Source organism: Oncorhynchus masou, chromosome 31 (assembly GCF_036934945.1).
Source record: "Oncorhynchus masou masou isolate Uvic2021 chromosome 31, UVic_Omas_1.1, whole genome shotgun sequence".
In the NCBI taxonomy this organism is placed as follows: domain Eukaryota; kingdom Metazoa; phylum Chordata; class Actinopteri; order Salmoniformes; family Salmonidae; genus Oncorhynchus; species Oncorhynchus masou.
This window is the reverse complement of record NC_088242.1, coordinates 82811039-82826171: the sequence shown is the minus strand read 5'-3', so window position 1 is coordinate 82826171 and position 15133 is coordinate 82811039. Positions and strand designations below refer to the sequence as shown.

Here is a 15133-nt window from a genome sequence, read left to right as displayed (position 1 = left end):
CATCGTTCTCTGGAAACTCTACACTGTCATGAGTGAAAAGCCCAGCCGTTTCTGAGATACTGACAATTATTCCACACCCTGAGTCGCTTACGTCACTAGTTTTACCCATTCTAAAGTTCTATCGAACAGTAACTGAATGCCTCGATGCCCGTCTGCCTACTTAATATAGCAAGCCACAGCCATGTTACTCACTGTTTGTAGGAGCGATACATTCAGGGATGTAAACTGGTGAGGGACAAAAATGTGTTTTTTTGCACTCACCCCCGTCTCCGTGGTCAGGCTTCTCACCTACCGTTGCCACTTCGTTGTCGTTCAGGGGACGCGCTGTAACTGGCAAGCTGCCTTCCCAGAGTGCGAGCTGATGCTGTAACTATGAAATTGGTTGCCTCTTCTTTCTTCAGTCACGTGCTGCGCTGAATTCTGTTGTTACGTAAACGATTGGCTGAGCCTTGGATACAGCCAGTATTGCTACAAACGCGCATCACTCGTTCACTTGCAGCCAGTAGTGATCCAACAGTTTGCGTCGCTGTACATTTGTGAACAGGTGGTGTACCTAATAAACTGGCCGATGAGTGTATATTTTAAAGGAATAGCTCTGTATTCATCATAACATATCATCCTAAATTATGATTCAGAAGGGTGATACTTAGTCACATCAATGAAAACTTCAGACACTTGACAGAGAGAACTTGCACAATTGGTGGCTGACTAAATACTTTTTTGCCCCACTGTATATCCTACCAACGGGACATTAAAAACTGTAATATCTTGTGTTCACCGAGTTGTGGCTGAATGACGACATGAGTAACATACAGCTGGCGGGTTTTACTCTTTTTCGGCAGCAATCTCTGGTAAGACAAAGGAATGGCGGTCGATGTATATTTGTAAACAACAGCTAGTTCACGAAATCGAAGGAAGTCTCAAGGTTTTGCTCGCCTGAGGTAGAGTATCTCATGATAAGCTGAAGACCACACTATCTTCCAAGAGAGTGTTCATCTATATTCTTCGTAGCTGTCTATTTACCACAAACCGATGCTGGCACTCTACCTCAGGCGAGCAAAACCTCAAGACTTAATATTAGAATTCGTGCACCAACTTATATTGACAAATAGACACAGACCGCCACCCCTTGGCTTACCGGAGGCAGCTGTTCTATCTTGCCCACGCATGGAAAACCCAGCCAGCTGTATGTTATCTATGTTGTCATTCACCCAAAACTCTGAGAAATATAAGATATTACCAAAAAAGTTGGATATTTTAGATTCTAGAGTAGCCACCCTTTGCCTTGATGACAGCTTTACACACTCTATGGTGGTGAAATTACAAGATTATGTTATAATACTGTTATTGTTTTATGTAACAGAATAGAGTTCTTAGAACTCTCATGTGTCTGTGTTAACGCTGACAGTAGATTTATGATGCCTTAGGTGATAAACCTGACAAGCCACATTCCATTCATGTGAGGGAGATTGCTCCAGTCTGAATGGACTGTACCAGGGTGAGAGGGCTTGGGTTGAGAGGAACCTCGTTTTCGGGGCCAAATCCTAGTTTCCTTACAATGAGAACAGTCTTCACAGCAGTTACTGTTATCAATTTATTTAATAGCAAATGCTATCTGGCTGGGGGATACTCCTTTCTCATATATTAAGTCTCACCTTGTGACCCATTCCACACATCTGTTGTTTGTCATGTAGACTAGTGGGGTGTATCTTTACCATATACAAGATCTTGGTATTCTTTGTGTTGGGGCTCTCAACCCAAAAGTCAAGAGTTTTGAGTTGACCAGCCTCGTATTGCAGAGCACTCATTCACTTGTGTGTGGTAAGACCTACTTTCCTTATCAATAAGTGAACAAAGAAATTACTTTAAGTATAACTCTGACTTGTGTGATATGTTTGTCTCTCATTTGAGAATAAAGAAATAACCACAATTCTTGGCATTTTCTCTACCAGAATGCTTTTCCAACAGTCTTGAAGGAGTTCCCACATATGCTGAGCACATGTTGGCTGCTTTTCCTTCACTCTGTGGTCCAACTCATCCCAAACAATCTCATTTGGGTTGAGATCGGGTGATTGTGGAGGCCAGGTCATCTGATGCAGCACTCCATCACTCTCCTTCTTGGTCAAATATACCTTACACAGCCCGGAGGTGTATTTTGGGTCATTGTCCTGTTGAAAATGACAGTCCCACTAAGCTCAAACCAGATGGGATGGCGTATCGCTGCAGAATGCTGTGGTAGCCATGCTGGTTAAGTGTGCCTTGAATTCTAAATAAATCACCGACACACCTCCTCCTCCATGCTTCACGGTAGCAACTATACATGCAGAGATGATCCATTCAACTACTCTGCATTTTACAAATACACGGCAATGTCTTTTGCTCATGTGTCTTGGCCCAAGCAAGTCATCTTCTTATTGGTGTCCTTTAATGGTTTCTTTGCAGCAAATCGAGCCATGAAGGCCTGATTCACGCAGTCTTCTCTGAACAATCAAATTTATTAATAAAGCCCTTCTTACATCAGATGTCAAAGTGCTGTACAGAAACCCAGCCTAAAACCCCAAACAGCAAATAATGCAGGTGTAGAAGCACGGTGGCTAGGAAAACCCCCCTAGAAAGGCCCGAACCTAGGAAGAAACGTAGAGGAAAAAGGCTCTGGGGGGTAGCCTGTCCTCTTCTGGCTGTGCCGGGTGAAGATAACAGAACATGGCCAAGATGTTCATAGATGACCAGCAGGGTCAGATAAGTGGTTGTAGAGGTTGCAACATGTCAGCACCTGAGGAGTAAATGTCAGTTGGCTTTTCACAGCTGATCAGAGTATCTCTACTGCTCCAGCGGTCCCTAGAGTTGAAAACAGCAGTCAAGCAAGCGCCAGGACCGTCTCGTAAAGTTGATTCAGCTGCGGATCAGGGCACCACCAGAACAGAGCTTGCTCAGAAATGGCAGTAGGCAGGTGTGAGTGCATCTGCACGCACAGTGAGGCGAAGACTGATAGCCTGGAGTCAAGGGCAGCAAAGAAACAACTTCTTTCCAGGAAAAACATCAGGGACAGACTGATATTCTGCAAAGGGTACAGGGATTGGACTGCTGAGGACAAGTCATTTTCTCTGATGAATCCCCTTTCCGATTGTTTGGGGCATCCGGAAAAAAGCTTGTCCGGAGAAGACAAGGTGAACGCTACCAATCAGTCTTGTGTCATGCCAACAGTAAAGCATCCTGAGACCATTCATGTGTGGGGTTGCTTCTCAGCCAAGGGAGTGGGCGCACTCACAATTTTGCCTAGGAACACAGCCATGGTACCAACACATCCTCCGAGAGCAACTTCTCCTAACCATCCAGGAACAGTTGTGACGAATAATGATTTTCCAGCATGATGGAGCACCTTGCCAATCGTGATAAGTGACTCAGGGAACAAAACATCAATATTTTGGGTACATAGCCAGAACTCCCCAGACCTTAATCCCATTGAGAATTTGTGGTCAATCCTCAAGAGGCAGGTGGACAAACAAACCTACAAACTCCCAAGCATTGATTACGCAATAATGGGCTGCCATCAGTCAGGATGTGGCCCAGAAGTTAATTGACAGCATGCCAGGGTGTATTGCAGAGGTCTTAAAAGGATCAACACTGCAAATAGATCCTTTCCATCAACTTCATGTAATTGTCAATAAAAGCCTTTGACACTTATGAAATGCTTGTTATTATACTCCAGTATTCCATAGTTAAATCTGACAAATATCCAAAGACACTGAAGCAGAAAACTTGGAGAACGTGGAAATTAATGTGTCATTCTCAACTTTTAGCCACGACTGTACATGTCAGTGGCAAGGAAGACAGAAAACAAAATTCCAATGGTGATATTTATTATCAAAACACCTTATAGATCAAAGGCAATGAAGTGAAGCATTACAGGTAAAATATAAAGAAATTTAAATTTGGTCACAAATTATGCAGGGACGAGAACTAACTAAAAATACACTTGCGCAGTTACAATTGCCTAAAAAACAAGAAATGTGGAAAGGTCGATACAGGGCTGCAAATATCAGGGCCATAATGACACTGGACGATTACGCATTTCTGTCGATTCTGACATCGATCTCTCTTCCATTCAGCCTGTAGCCATTCATGGTGCGACAGGCCCTCTCTGCAGTCTCCGGGTTGTCAAAGCGAACCACGCCACAGCCCTTGGACTTGCCATTCTCCATCTTGATGTCAGCATATTGGACAATACCTACAGTAGAAAGCACATTAAAGCTGTTAGACAAAATATTTTGGCTGAAGTGCCAATTGAATTTTGGGTCAGAGACTTCCATGGTGTCATTACCTAATGAACTTAAACATTCCATTTGCATGCCTCTCAATTCTGTCAAATGACATTTTTGCCCAAGTTTGTGGGAAGTCCACACATTAATGAAATGAGTGGATTATGTTCTTACCGCATGTATTGAAGTTATCCTTCAGCATTTTCCAGGTGAAGTCAAAGGGCAGCTACAAAGAGAGTCAAATCAATACGTTTACAATGGTCTGTGTTGAATACAACCTTCCAGATGAGTCTAAATAAAATCAATATTCTGAATACATGCCAACCACACATTTGGGGACAGTTGATCATTATTTACATAAAAGCTTACATTTCTGACAAAGATCTGGCAGCCCTTCCTGGCGTTGGCACCAGGACCTCCGGCCCCCCCAAAGCCATTTCCTCCAAAGCCCCCACGCTCCATCTCAGCTGGCCGGTCAAACTGGCCGCCAACACCGACAGCGCCCATGCGGTCCATGGTGGAGCCCATGCGGTCAAGCCCGGTGGCCGGGAAGCGGTCGATACCGGCTGACCCCATGCGGTCAAAGTTGGTTCCCATCCTCTCCATGCGGTCCGCCATACCCATGGGAGATGCGAAGTCCAGGCCAGCAGGCATACGTTCCAAACTGGACGGGCCTAGGCGGTCAAACCCAGCTGGGCCCAGGCGGTCCACACTGGAGCTCATACGGTCCAGCCCAGAACCAAGCCTGTCCATACTGGGCCCCAGCCGGTCCAGCCCAGAGCCCATCCTGTCAAAGCCAGACCCCCCTAGCCTGTCCAGATCAGACACGCGGTCCATCCTCTCCATCCCCATGCGCTCCATTCCACCCAGACGGTCCATTCCACCACCCAAGCGATCCATGCCAGAGCTCATGCGGTCCATGCCCAGTGAGCTCCCTGTAAGTCAAGGAAAAACAACTAGTGAGACATTTCAGGTCCTGTGAGAAATCAGCGTCAGACGTGTTAGGAAGAATTGCGCAAATCCTAAAAGTACTAACCCATTCCTCTTTCAAAGGATTCTCCAAAATTATTGCGAGACATGCCCATATCATTTCGACCAAACTCCCGGTCAAAAGAACCACCAAGCCCACGGTCCATCTCTGACAACGCAAGAGATTAAACTATTAGAAGACAAACTAACGTTTCACAAACACGTGATTCTGTATTGTGTGAATTTAATTTCCTTACCATTCATCCTGCCCATTCCAGATGGTCCAAAACGCTCCATGTTGTTCATTCCACCAAAGTTATCCATGCCTGGGAGAAAATTATGGCAAGAAAGTTACATCTACAATATAGTGTATTAGAAAAAAAAGGGCAGGAAAAACACGATACAAAATATGTTAAACTATACCCATTCAATGGACGCAGTACAAAAAGTACATACCTCCCATTCTACCCATGCCACCACCAAAGCCCATGCCATCCATGCCTACAAACCAAACAAACAGTGAGTGACTAAACCAAGCCAAATGAAAATTCCACTGCAGAGGATCACAAAGACAGTTCCATACCCCCAGGTCCCATGTTGCCCATTCCTCCACCTCCTCTGTTCAGTGCGGTGGCGTCAATGGGTTGGCCACCAGGCCCAAGTCCCAGCCCGATGCCACTAAGGCCACCTGAGGGAAAAGAAATGGACGATTGAGAGAAAGAAACACAACAGACCCTATTGAAGATTTTGTGGAAGCTAGCCTTGAACATCAAAATGTGTTAGACAGGCTTCTCTTTACATTTCAGGGGGGGGGGCAATTGTACATACGTGGTAGTGCTGGGGGTCTCTCAGGTGGTGCAAAGTCTCCTTTTGGCAAGGACTTCTCATCCTGAAATAACCAACAAGTATCAGTTAAAATATATTCCTTGTACACATTTTTGAATGTAACATTTGTTAATATTAGTGTGCACACTAATATGTTGCTCACCAGCTTGACATGCATGACCCGGTTGAAAAGCAGTTGACCGTTGAACATACTGACGGCTTGGACAGCTTCAATAGGCATGTCAAAGGTGACGGTGCCCATGCCCCTGCTATTCCCATCTTTGTCCTCCAGGATGTCAGTGCGCACCACCACACCTGCCATGCCAAACACCTCCTTCAGCTTCTTCCAGCCAACCTTGTAGTCCAGCTGGACACAAAACAGTGTTAACTTGGTTAAAATACTTGCAATATCATAATTTAAAATGATACCAAAACAATGTATATTGGACATACTGGACTACAATCAACTTACATTAGCTACAAAGACAGTGCTTCCAATCTTGCCAGCCTGCAGCCCGTGGATGATCTCATTGGGGATGTTGGAGTTGTTCATGAGGCTGGGGGGGATGTTGACCATGGGTGGCGCGCCCGGTCCTGGGCCCATGCGGTCCATGTTCATTCGCTCCATATTCATGCGATCCATGCCCATGTTCATTCCACCATGGCCACCGGGGGGTCCACCACCACCCTGGGACCTGTGGGCGTCCCTCTGGGCAATCACACCATCTGGGTCCTGAGGAAGAGAGACATGGACAACATCACTAAACAGAGAAAAAAGGCTTAGTGGTAGATTTTTGTTCTTCTGGTGGTAACAAGTGCCAGTAGCATCAAAACATCATAGAGATCGGGCTACTTTTTTCAACATTCTGTTAAAAATCGCGCAACATTTCAACGGCCTGCTACTCATGCCAGGAATATAGTATATGCATATGATTAGTATGTGTGCATAGAAAACACTCTGAAGTTTCTAGAACTGGTTCAATGGTGTCTGTGACTATAACAGAACGAGTTCCTTGGTCAAAATCACCAAGAAAACCTGGTCACTAAATCGACGAAGAAAAAATCAATCCGCCAGTCCATGTATTGTCTATTGGAAGGAAAAATACTTAACCTGTTGCGTCGCGCAATCCCGGATCCGGGATTCTATTTATAGCCTCAAGCTCATTAGCATAACGCAACGTTAACTATTCATGAAAATCGCAAATGAAATAAATATATTTGCTCTCAAGCTTAGACTTTTGTTAACACTGTCATCTCAGATTTTCAAAATATGCATTTCAACCATAGCTAAACAATCATTTGTGTAAGAGTATTGATAGCTAACATAGCTATAAACCTAGAATTCAGCCAGCAACATTTTCACAAAAACAAGAAAATCATTCAAATAAAATCATTTACCTTTGAAGGACTTCAGATGTTTTCAATGAGGAGACTCAGTTAGATAGCAAATGTTCAGTTTTTCAAAAAAATATTATTTGTGTAGGACAAATCGCTCCGTTTTGTTCACGTTTGGCTATGAAAAAAACCTGTATCCAGTTATAGCCTCAAGCTCATTAGCATAACTTAACGTTAACGATTTCTGAAAATGGCAAATAAAATGAAAATGCGCCTGCTCTCAAGCTTAGCCTTTTCTTAACACTCATCTCAGATTTTCAAAATATGCTTTTGAACCATAGCAATTCACTAATTTGTGTAAGAGTATGCTAAGCTAGCTTAGCATTTTGAGTAGCATTTAGCACGCAACATTTTCACAAAAACCAGATAACCAAATAAAAAAAATAATTTACCTTTGAAGAGCTTTGGATGTTTTCAATGAGGAGACTCAGTTACATAGCAAATGTTCAGTTTTTCCTGAAAGAATCTTTGTGTAGGAGAAATCGCTCCGTTTTGTACATCACATTTGGCTACCGAAACGAAAATTCAGTCACCAACAACGTCAAACCTTTTCCGAATTAACTCCATAATATCGACCGAAACATGGCAAACGTTGTTTGGAATCAATCCTCAAGGTGTTTTTTCACATATCTCTTCATTGATATATCGTTCGTGGAAGCCTGCTTTCTTCTCTGAATTCCATGGAAAAATACTTGCAGCTGGGGTTTGCGCACCAATTTCGGCGCAGGACACCGGGCGGACACCTGGTAAATGTGGTCTCTTATGGTCAATCTTCCAATGATATGCCTACAAATACGTCACAACGCTGCAGACACCTTGGGGAAACGACAGAAAGGGCAGGCTCATTCCTCTCGCATTCACAGCCATATAAGGAGACAATGGAAAACGGAGCCTCAAATCCTGCTGATTTCCTGGATGCCGTTTCATCTTGGTTTTGCCTGTAGCTCACGTTCTAGGGCACGCACAGAGAATATCTTTGCAGTTCTGGAAACATCAGAGTGTTTTCTTTCCAAAGCTATCAATTATATGCATAGTCGAGCATCTTTTTGTGACAAAATATTGCGCTTAAAACGGGCACGTCTTTTTATCCAAAAATGATATAGCGCCCCCAGAGTTTCAAGAGCTTAAGCCTGAGAATACAGTTCCTATAGCTTCCACACGATGTCGCCAGTGTTGTGATTTCGATTCAACTAAATCGTTGGTCATCTGAGTAATAGCCACATCCGGTTGTCAAGTCCACAGCTGTAAACAATGGAACCGGAAAAGTACGTCTCCCAAACTGCTGCCTATTGAATACAGATCGCTCCGTGATCAATTTGATCTTTTATTAACGTTTAGTAATACCTAAAGTTGGATTACAGAAGTAGTTTGAAGTGTTTTGTCAAAGTTTATAGGCAACTTTTTTAATTTAAAAAAATAACGTCGCGTTTAAAGTGTTTTTACTGGATCTGACGGTCTTCATAAATTGACATTTTGGGTACACAAGGACCGATGTAATCGAAAAAAAAAAGAGACCCAATTGTGATGTTTATGGGACATATAGGAGTGCCAACAAAGAATCTTGTCAAAGGTAATGAATGTTTTATATTTTATTTCTGCGTTTTGTGTAGCGCCGGCTACGCTAATTCCTTTGTTTACGTCCCCTTCTGGTATTTCGGCGTGTTGCCTGCTATCAGATAATAGCTACTCATGCTTTCGCGGAAAAGCATTTTACAAATCTGACTCGTTGGCTAGATTCACGAGTGGAGCTTGAATTGACTTCCCTGCATGTGAAGTTTAATGAACGTTTGAGTTTTAACGAGTGCTATTAGCATTTGGCGTAGCGCATTTGCATTTATTGTTGGCAGGGGGTGCGGTTGCGTCCCGGGTGGGCCAGAGAGGTTAAAAACAGACTGCTCACCTCTTTGACCTTCAGGGGACGCCCATTCAGGTTGTGCTTGTTGACCTTCTCCACAGCCTTCTTCATCAGTTCCTCAGTCCTGAACTCAACAACCCTGTTCACACAAACATTGTGATGACCACCAGGAACTTAGAATAACCTTCAGACACCTATTAGAATCAAGACAGAATGACGAAAATACTTACGCGCAACCCTTGGTTGATTGAAGACCACACAGCAGCATCATTGAAGTAGAAAAACAACATTCAAGTTAGTAATCAGTTGTGGCACTGTAGAGAACAATGGTATTCAGGGGGCTGAATTACTCTTATGAAAGGGCCAAACACATTCTACTCACTTGTATGGCCACAGCCTTGAACAGTCAGTTACTCTTCCAAAATTATTAGACCGCTTAAAAGCTGGTCACCAGACAATATAGCAAATACAGAGGTTGTCTGGTGAATCTAAACCCTTAACATTGTACACAAAGGCAGAAGTCCCAGACAAAATGCACTCCTTTGAAGGAAATATCTGTTCCACAAAAACAATTACATGGGCTCAAATCTATTACATGTAACAGCCATGTTACAACCTCTTGGGGGGCTGGGCACCATTTTAGATTAAGCCCCAGATGAACAAATCCACAGCAAAAGGGGACTTTCCCAGCTACTGCAATCACATGGGATTGGCTACAGAAACCCGAATTCCCAATCAGACACCAAGATGACCTCTTTCAGTGCCACAGACTGCACCATGTTTTCTGTCCAGTGTCACCCACTTGACACGTTCATCAAAACTCATCCAGGTCTGAACATCCCCCACAATGAAAGAAAAGATAACTCAAGCTGACAAACACAGGTTCGTCTATTGCACTTACCCTCGATTTGCCTTCTCCGTCCATTAAGTGTTCCACGTACGTTACCTCACCCACTACAAATCAGATTCCAGACGACACACACCAGGGGAGAGAAGCCGAGAAAACAATGGGGGTTTAGAGCAGACAAGCGGTTGGTGACCGTGAGCTCGGCCTGCTACTCCAGAGCCTCCCCCCAGCACCTCAATTCTGGTACAGGTCTACAAAAGACAAGCTCTTACTGGATCTTAAAATGACTTCTTAGCCTGTCCTTGTAGAGTCCCCAAACACCAAGCGCAATAGATTGAAGAGCACAATCGGCAAATAGCTAACAACATCTAAAATCGGATGAGTTATCATAAAGGAACCATTTTCGAAGCGAGGATAAAGTTGACAGAATGACAGTTACGTTTGCAGAGTCATTTGAAACCATGAGTCCACCCTTCCAAAATACAAGTTCCTTGTTAAATGTATTTGGAACCACTGACTGATACAACTGTTCGAACACACCCTTGAACATAAACTACACTAAAAACTAAATTCTACCAACTCAACTAACGCCAATGTCTGAAGAACATTGACATTTTTGGAAAGCTGTACAGACATTGGACCTGGAGAGGCACAACAGTGTCCAAATGTGTTTTTAACTAACAAAGGGACAACCATGGCTAATTCCAGCAAATGAGTGCACCATAAATGGACAGGAACCAATCCTCAGCTGAAACAAGGACAGCCGTGAGAAGCTGCTTCATTTTGTAGACCTGTACCCCAAGAAATCCCAAGCACACATCTGTAATTGGTACAACATGGAGATCTGCGGAAACGACAAACCTAAAAAAGAGAATGCAATTTAACGCCACATTCAATTATTATATCCAAACACTAAAAATTGTTTCTGAAAGGCATTGGTAACCTCTCAGAACACCCATGCTTTATCATGATTAAAAGCAGGTGCTATTTATTACATTAGTGCTAACTTATATTATAGCTTTGCCAAAGCCATGTAAACCACCATTTAAACGTCAATAAACAGTACACCGTTCCTTTTGTTGCAGGGCTCAATTTAAAGACAAAAAGAAGTCGAGGACAACTAGCCCATGCTGCAAATTAACATTAAATATAACCAATTAAACATTTCTTATTTTGACATAATTCCCAAGAAAATTATAACGCAAAGAACATAAGACCAGCTTTAATAATTGTAGTATGGGCACCTGAGAGAAATTCAGTATGTCTCAAGGCAATGCAGACCGTTTTCCTTTTTCAGCTATATACACACACAAACCACAAGACCCAACACAACGGTGCAATTGATGGCCCATACACTATAAGCCATGTACTTAATTTGAAGACCTCCCTTTAGGTTGTATAGTCCCATTGTTCAAGCAAGTGTAGCTGCAGTGATCAAGGACTCCAAAATGAAGTACAAATTCATAATGCTATTCACAGCACTATAAAAAATGACTAGCCGAAGGCAGAAATCACAGAGAGAACTATTCTGAAATCTAAACCACCCAAGACTTAGGACACAGGCCAATCCATGGAAAGGCCAATCAGTCTGTATACCAAGAACCTCATAGCTATGAATTGCAACCTCGGTCTTTTACAGATTTGCCAGATGCCTTCCAGTGAACAAGGTGAAGTGGTTCAACGCAAATGACCTGTTATGGGAGGTTTTATTAGCCTTGATGGACTCCATATCTATAACGGATCTAACTTAACACCATACCTTTTTCTTTCATTAGGTCTTTGAGTGCCTGCCATTTCACATCATATGGAATGTTGCTGACAAACACACGGTATCTCTTTGATGGGTTTCCATAGGGTTCAAAGCGACTTCCTCCACGCTTCTGGGGCCTTTCCTTCCTGACACTGGGTTCATGCTTGGCCTTGCCGTTAATTTCCCTTAGGGAAAAAAGAACGGGGAGTGATTAATAGAGTAACGATAATACGCCGGTCTGATGATGAAAAACTGTTAACGTCCACTAACAAAAAAATACTTAGGCAAGTTAACGTTACATTTCTAGACTGCAGTACAAAAGGCCAACTAGTTGTAAATTACTAGCTAGCTTCGTTCTGCAACTAACTTCAGGCATGTATGTTAACGATTCTAACTTGTACTTTGTTTACAGATCGTTTAATATAGCTAAATGTTAACACAAACGCTTAGTTACCGGACGAAGCTACACCAGTTTGGCTCTTGACTAAGACTAAGACTCCTATATTACAAGCCAACTTGTATTAGCTAACGTTAACTTCCCTTTCTCCCATTTTCAGACACGCGATATATCATATAAAGGTAGCTAACTAGCGTTATTCCGTATTTTGTGAATAGTTGGCCAGTAGACGAGCTTAGTTAACCAAAATAGCAAGTGATGGCGTACTAAACAAAAAAATGGAGGGAGAGGACAGGTTAGGTAACGTTAGCAGACTAGCTAATTTGCTAATCTCGTGCGGTGTGGTGGCACTGGTGCACGCACGTAGTTCACATTGTGGCTAGCATAGCGAGAAGAATCCATTGTTTAGCTATTTTAGTGATTAGCTAGGTAGGTATCAATTTAGCTGTTAACTTCTCAAAACAATACAGACTAAAACTATACGAGAACTTGGCGAGTGGAAAATGTAAAGAACGGTTACTACGTAGCTAGCTGCCAGCCAAAAAAAGAATTCATGAAATAAATCAAAACGTTACCCCTGGCCTGGTTTCTCCGGAGCAGCGGCCTCGGTCGACATCTTCTTGCGCAGTTAGCTAATCCTGTTTCGTTACGGAATTTAATTTTTGGTCAATAGAATAACTCAACAACGCTGATAAAATATTGTTGAAATTTGACAGTGTTCCTTCACTTTAGCAGTATTGAATAAATAACTGTTTTAATGTATTTTTGGAGCGACGAGCTACTAGTCAACAAGCTAACGTTGGTGAAATGGCGGATGAATACACCCGTTTCAATTTATTCGCTGGGTTGCCAAGGAGAGTGAAGCATGCTGGGAATTTGGCTCTGGCGACCGCTCAGAATCAAAGTACAATTATAAATATTTTTTTCTATTGAATATATATAAATCCGTTACCAGTTCGAAACATGGCAAAATGTTTCACAGTTTCAATTTTGTTTACACTGTTTTTTTTATCATGCAAAGAAACGGAGTTTCTAAAGACAGAGACAACATCACGAGACTTCCGAGAACGCGTTTGAAACAGACCAGGCCGGGGTTTGGAGTTTGAGAAGTGTTTTTTTTTTCCACCTTTATTTAACCAGGTAGGCAAGTTGAGAACAAGTTCTCATTTGCAACTGCGACCTGGCCAAGATAAAGCATAGCAGTGTGAACAGACAACAACACAGAGTTACACATGGAGTAAACAATTAACAAGTCAATAACACAGTAGAAGAAAAAAAAGAGAGTCTATATACATTGTGTGCAAAAGGCATGAGGAGGTAGGTGAATAATTACAATTCTGCAGATTAACACTGGAGTGATAAATGATCAGATGGTCATGTACAGGTATAGATATTGGTGTGCAAAAGAGCAGAAAAGTAAATAAATATAAACAGTATGGGGAAGAGGTAGGTAAAATTGGGTGGGCTATTTATCGATAGACTATGTACAGCTGCAGCGATCGGTTAGCTGCTCAGATAAAAGTCTCCAACTTCAGCGATTTTTGCAATTCGTTCCAGTCACAGGCAGCAGAGAACTGGAACGAAAGGCGGCCAAATGAGGTGTTGGCTTTAGGGATGATCAGTGAGATACACCTGCTGGAGTGCGTGCTACGGGTGGGTGTTGCCATCGTGACCAGTGAACTGAGATAAGGCGGAGCTTTACCTAGCATGGACTTGTAGATGACCTGGAGCCAGTGGGTCTGGCGACGAATATGTAGCAAGGGCCAGCCGACTAGAGCATACAGGTCGCAGTGGTGGGTGGTATAAGGTGCTTTAGTAACAAAACGGATGGCACTGTGATAAACTGCATCCAGTTTGCTGAGTAGAGTGTTGGAAGCCATTTTGTAGATGACATCGCCGAAGTCGAGGATCGGTAGGATAGTCAGTTGTACTAGGGTAAGTTTGGCGGCATGAGTGAAGGAGGCTTTGTTGCGGAATAGAAAGCCGACTCTAGATTTGATTTTAGATTGGAGATGTTTGATATGAGTCTGGAAGGAGAGTTTACAGTCTAGCCAGACACCTAGGTACCTATAGATGTCCACATATTCTAGGTCAGAACCATCCAGGGTGGTGATGCTAGTTGGGCGTGCGGGTGCGGGTGCAGGCAGCGAACGGTTGAAAAGCATGCATTTGGTTTTACTAGCGTTTAAGAGCAGTTGGAGGCCACGGAAGGAGAGTTGTATGGCATTGAAGCTTGTTTGGAGGTTAGATAGCACAGTGTCCAAGGAAGGGCCAGAAGTATACAGAATGGTGTCGTCTGCGTAGAGGTGGATCAGGGAATCGCCCGCAGCAAGAGCAACATCATTGATATATACAGAGAAAAGAGTCGGCCCGAGAATTGAACCCTGTGGCACCCCCATAGACTGCCAGAGGACCGGACAGCATGCCCTCCGATTTGACACACTGAACTCTGTCTGCAAAGTAGTTGGTGAACCAGGCAAGGCAGTCATCAGAAAAACCGAGGCTACTGAGTCTGCCGATAAGAATATGGTGATTGATTGACAGAGTCGAAAGCCTTGGCAAGGTCGATGAAGACAGCTGCACAGTACTGTCTTTTATCGATGGTGGTTATGATATCGTTTAGTACCTTGAGCGTGGCTGAGGTGCACCCGTGACTGGCTCGGAAACCAGATTGCACAGCGGAGAAGGTACGGTGGGATTCGAGATGGTCAGTGACCTGTTTCTTGACTTGGCTTTTGAAGACCTTAGATAGGCAGGGCAGGATGGATATAGGTCTGTAACAGTTTGGGTCCAGGGTGTCTCCCCCTTTGAAGAGGGGGATGACTGCGGCAGCTTT

The 15133-nt window shown here is 43.3% G+C and overlaps 1 protein-coding gene across 2 annotated transcripts; it reads right to left on the bottom strand.

The window, feature by feature from the left end:
* Positions 1-3843: 3843 nt before the first annotated feature.
* On the bottom strand, positions 3844-13142 carry LOC135524572 (heterogeneous nuclear ribonucleoprotein M-like). Of its 2 annotated transcripts, XM_064952234.1 has the most exons (15): positions 12873-13142; positions 11910-12085; positions 10205-10257; positions 9534-9541; positions 9349-9442; positions 6526-6786; positions 6217-6420; positions 6057-6117; positions 5812-5916; positions 5685-5729; positions 5486-5554; positions 5296-5397; positions 4629-5194; positions 4434-4485; positions 3844-4228 (listed from the first exon to the last, which is right to left on the bottom strand). In XM_064952234.1, exons 1-15 carry the CDS (start codon positions 12911-12913, stop codon positions 4065-4067), a joined length of 2001 nt encoding a protein of 666 aa, XP_064808306.1. In that variant the 5' UTR covers positions 12914-13142; the 3' UTR covers positions 3844-4064. The 2 variants fall into 2 exon arrangements, with proteins under 2 accessions (XP_064808306.1, XP_064808305.1); XM_064952233.1 differs by lacking the exons at positions 5685-5729; positions 10205-10257; positions 11910-12085; positions 12873-13142 and having other exon boundaries at positions 9534-10113.
* Between the last annotated feature and the right edge of the window lie 1991 nt (positions 13143-15133).

Excerpts from the sequence above, each read along its gene's own strand:
- LOC135524572 (XM_064952234.1), bottom strand. The coding sequence starts at position 12,913 with ATGTCGACCGAGGCCGCTGCTCCGGAGAAACCAGGCCAGGG. Across the intron at positions 12,086-12,872 it reads CCGGAGAAACCAGGCCAGGG|GGAAATTAACGGCAAGGCCA; the intron begins GTAACGTTTTGA and ends TTTTTCCCTAAG. Across the intron at positions 5,917-6,056 it reads GAGACCCCCAGCACTACCAC|GTGGCCTTAGTGGCATCGGG; the intron begins GTATGTACAATT and ends CTTTTCCCTCAG.